The sequence below is a fragment of the Capsicum annuum genome, chromosome 1 (assembly GCF_002878395.1).
Source record: "Capsicum annuum cultivar UCD-10X-F1 chromosome 1, UCD10Xv1.1, whole genome shotgun sequence".
In the NCBI taxonomy this organism is placed as follows: domain Eukaryota; kingdom Viridiplantae; phylum Streptophyta; class Magnoliopsida; order Solanales; family Solanaceae; genus Capsicum; species Capsicum annuum.
Window position 1 is genome coordinate 10,348,383 of NC_061111.1, and position 4,769 is coordinate 10,353,151.

A 4,769-nucleotide genomic window follows, 5' to 3' on the forward strand; every position below is an offset into this window, starting at 1 on the left:
TTAAAAAAGTGGGAGAGAATGTAATTACTTTCAAAAGGGTTGATATTTATGTTATTTATATAATTTTTATAGCAAATTTGATTTGTTAACACGGAAAATATTGTTATGACCTGCTCTAGTTGAGTAACTTCAATCGATAATATTATTTTTTTCAAAAAAAAAAAAAAAGAGTATAAGTAAAATCCTTATACTACACCATATATATACCCACTAACCATATTCCAACAAATGAATTGAAATTTTTGTTTATTAAGCTTAACCACTATTCAACATTTCTTAGAGGAAAAAACAGAATCTTAAAAAAAAAAAAAAATACATAAGGAGATGTCACATCTGCTTGATTAATAAATATATGTGATGTCAGTCTCAATTGTTTTTGGTTCGAAAGAACTAATAAGTATGACCTTTCCAAAATGTAGTGCTGAGGATAGTGGTGACTATAATTTTAAAGTATAGCATAAAAAATGATTTTTCTTTTATCATATTATGTGTTTACACCAATACCAAATAAATTAATCTTAAGTATTACAAATTAAAAGTGTACTGTCGTTTACATTTTTTTTTGATGATTTTGATTGATTAGAGAAAAGTATTTGTTCCGATTTAAGTACAATAACACAAGTTAACATTGACAAAACTAACTTCTTTCGCAATTTATTTCCTTTGTTAATTCCTTGAGTTGAGCAAAAACAACCCCTTTTACTTTCTCAAGTGTTCGTTACAATTCTAATTATTTCATCATTCAAAGATTTTGTCGAATCAGAAGCTTGTCACGAGGGACCCGACCTCTAAATTTGTATCTGTGTTGGACATACGCATTAGAGTCCGAGCAACTTAGATGTTAATTATATATATTAGATATTAAAAATGAAATTTTCTTTATCGATTTAACTTGTCTGGTCCATTATTTCGAGATGAAGAATATTCAATTTGCATCAAAGCAAACAAAGCACTCCCACTATGTATAAATGATGCACACAAGTACCAACGTGGGTTTTGGTGTAGTAGTGGGACTGTTTCACTCTTGACCAGAGGTCTCGGGTTCGAGTCATGGATAAAATCCTATTGGGAGCGCTACCCAAGAATGGGCCCTGCCACGCGCAATCCAGATTAGTCGGGGCTCAAATATGGCACCAAATACCAGGTAGAAACCAAGAAAAAAACAGAAACACACAAGTAATATTACAAAAAAAGTACATATACATATATACCTAATTTCACCCTCTCAGCTACGTACGAATGAAACACGCAAGTAATGTTATAATAAAGGTACATATACATATATATCTAATATAGGAATAAACAGAGAGAATTGAAAAAAAAAAAAAAAACTAGTTAAAAGTGCAGCCAAATAAGCTATGACAGGCCATTTGTTCTTAAGTTAATACTCCCTCCGTTTCATAATAAATGAATTATTGGACTTTGACACAAATTAAAAAAAAAATTAAAGATATAAATTCAACATAGTTTTTCATTTTTACCTTTGTTCAAAGTACAGAATCATATTTTTTTTTTTCAGTTACTGGGCCCTTGGTTGGCAAATCCTTGAGGGTAAATTTGTAAAAAAAAATTTCAATGATTCACTTATTTTGAAACACCAAAAATACTCCAACAATTCATTTATTATGAAACGAGGGAGTACTTGACTACATGGGCGGACCTACACATAAATTTTGGGTGCCACTAAACTCGACGCAGAATAGGTATAATTATATAAAAAATATATGAAAATGGGTATAAATTATATAAAAACACCCATTAAACAAGAAATTGATTAGGTGCACTGGCATTTAGATTGATCTTAAGGCTCTCCATTGGTAGGTGTGGTCGGGTTCAAACCTAGTTGATATAATTTTTTATTTTTTTGCTGTAGTAAGCACCCACTCTACTTAAATTCTGGGTTCGCCACTGCTTGACTAGCTACCAATGTGATGTAGCGATGGAATACTCCATCCTTAAGCAAAAGTCTGCTTTAATAAAGTAGTTCAGGGAACCTTAAGACCGGACATCGGGGCGAAGGTATGAAGGAACGGCAATGCAACCCAGTCTGGTCTAAGGAGGAGTGAGAGTGTGAAAGGGAAAAGACTTTCACCAGTTTCTTGAGTGAGAAATGGATGTTGGTAAAAAAAGAAAGTTAAGTTCAAGTTTAAAACACATGACATAAGCCAAAGATCCCGGGATGACTCTAAAAAACTAGCTGGGAGGTGAACCCCATGAATAGAGATAGCGGTGCAAAGACAGTCGGGAGGAAGATTATTTCTGTAAGTTTATCCAAATTTGTTACTTATTTTTTGGTCCATCAAAACTCGACTTGACCTATCAAATTACAAAATATGTGTGGGCTAATCGGATGGGCTATAGGTTGGCCCATTGACTGCCACAATAACTGCAATGCTTTTTCATTATTCGTTTTGGTGACTTCACGTACACCAAAATGAATGCGAAAAATCAAAAGATTTTTCAAGACACCCTATATCAAATTAATCACACGATGTTCAAAAATTATTTTGTGGCGCTATTACTATGAATCCATATAGGAAATTTTTTTTTTTTAGAAGATTTCGTTCTCATAATTCCGAACTACTTATAACTTCACCCTACTTTTGATCTCTTGTTTAGCTTATCACAGTCAGTTCATTTATATAAAGTCTTTGTTCGATTACTTTGCAGAATTAAAATTTCTCTTCACTTTTGAGAATCTTTTTGTGTTCTTCTTTTAATTCAACATCAAATTTTAGATACTTGGATAATTATAGATAAACAAAAAAGTGTAAGTTCAAAACTTTTCATAGCTGGATTTCATTTTTGCTTTACTACATCCAAATCAAAATTGGGGAAAATCCACAAAAAGAAGCCCTCCAAATAGAGGTGTTTCTCACATGTATAAAAAGTAAGTATTCCCGAATATATATAGATCATAGATGTATTTACTAATATTCTATATATAGTACTAATAATTTATTAATCAGCCTAAGTTAAATTGCTAGAATTTCAGTTGCAAAGATTTGGCCATTCCCATAAGGTGAACTTGCAACATCAGCAGATCTTGAACTACACTTTTCTTTGTGATCATCCATCACTATTTGCCTGTACCGGCACTCTGTGCTACAAAATGCTTTCTCTCCCCTGAAAATTCATTAACAACCAAATATTAATAATCATAAAATCGATATCTACTGCATAAAAATAAAGCTATGAGCATATAAATACATACCTATACATGTATATGTCTTTTCCATGTAGCTTTTTCTGACACAAGTGACATGAACTGAGAAAATCAGAATCTGGATATGCCGGAAAACCTCCGATGTTCGCCGGAGATATGTTAAAAACGCTTGAACGATTACATTTTCTTCCCTGAAACTCCTTTTTATCGTCGTATACTTTAGTGTATGACTTGTTACCTGGTGCACGACAAGTCACTATTGTATATTCTTCTAAACTATCCTCAAATTCAGCTGTATATCTAGCTGGATTCTTTGATGAAGAAATCACCGGAATTGGAAGTGATCTATTTGAATTACGGTTGTAAACGGCTTTGTTCGCCGGAGTTTCGCCGTTTTTACCACCGGACTTTTCTAGTGCAGCTACTATAGCCAAGCCAACTCCACCGAAATCAAAGCTTTTTAACCCTCTTGGTGATTGAATCTTGAAATCTAGTGGACTTCTTGGGCTAGTAGCACCATCCATCGTCCGGCTACCGGGAAAAGATGCACCGGTGAATTTTTCGATCACCGGTATGGATCTTTTGCCTATCATGATGTACTGTTTTTCAATTCAAGAATTTGGGATTTTATGAGAAATGAAGCTTTTTATTGCCTAAAAGTTTGTGTCTTTGCAAGGCTCTTTATATAAAATGGTTTTTGTATAATGATGGAGTTGTTGGATAGCCCATGGTTTGGGTTGCAATTATTATTATAAAGAGACGATTCCACTGAAGAAAATAATATAATACTATAACAAAATGGAGTGAAATAATTGAGTCACTTTATTCTATTCACTAGTAGGATAATTAAATTGGATTCCAAAGCAATTTTCTAAAATGTCACTTGTCAATGACCAATTTTTTCAAGAAACGTCCATATCTAATGATTGAGACACAATTCCTAAGCCGGTCCCACGTGGCCGATCAAAAGATTCCGGCGACTGTTTCTCCGACGAGTACTTCCTCCGTTTCCCTTTAGTCACCCATTTTTCTTAAACTATTTATTTCAATTTATCCGTTCCTTTGATGAAACTATGTTCTTTCAATGCGATTCTTATCATTAAATGGTTAAATAAAAGTATATGTATTTAAATTTATATTTTCAAAATATCATTAATAAAACTAATTTAGTAAAATAAACCTCTAATAAATACTTCCTCCATCTAATTTTACTTGTGTCAAATTTTCTAATTTGATTTATCATTTTACTTATTATTTTCTATTAATCAAGACAAGATTTTTTTTCTTTTTTATCCTTAGCATTAATTGTCTTCTTTACTAAATTAAAATGTAAATATCATTTAATAAAAATATTATTGTAAAGTAATCAGATTATTAATTATTTTTTTAATTAATGTGTAATATTAAATTAAAACGAATAAAATGAGATAAAAAGAGTATTTACTTAAGAAAAATGTAAATAAAAAAAATCAATTATTTTAAAATGGAGGAAGTAATATACGTGTCAAAGATAAAGGAAAATGCCAAGATAGCAATTATTGATGAGACACAATAAATGGAGTTTGGGCCCCAATATTTAATTTTTTATTTATATATTTTGTGT

General features: G+C 31.7%; 1 protein-coding gene across 1 annotated transcript; it reads right to left on the minus strand.

Moving 5' to 3' along the window:
- Positions 1-2,771: 2,771 nt before the first annotated feature.
- Positions 2,772-4,005, minus strand: LOC107867762 (FCS-Like Zinc finger 14). The gene is made up of 2 exons (XM_016714166.2): positions 3,215-4,005; positions 2,772-3,126 (listed from the first exon to the last, which is right to left on the minus strand). The coding sequence occupies exons 1-2, from the start codon at positions 3,757-3,759 to the stop codon at positions 2,976-2,978; spliced, it is 696 nt and encodes a 231-aa protein (XP_016569652.1). The 5' UTR covers positions 3,760-4,005; the 3' UTR covers positions 2,772-2,975.
- Positions 4,006-4,769: the final 764 nt, after the last annotated feature.

Coding starts and splice junctions, on each gene's coding strand:
- LOC107867762 (XM_016714166.2), bottom strand. CDS start 3,759: ATGATAGGCAAAAGATCCATACCGGTGATCGAAAAATTCACCGGTGCA. Junction 3,127..3,214: donor AAAGACATATACATGTATAG/GTATGTATTTAT, acceptor ATGAATTTTCAG/GGGAGAGAAAGCATTTTGTA.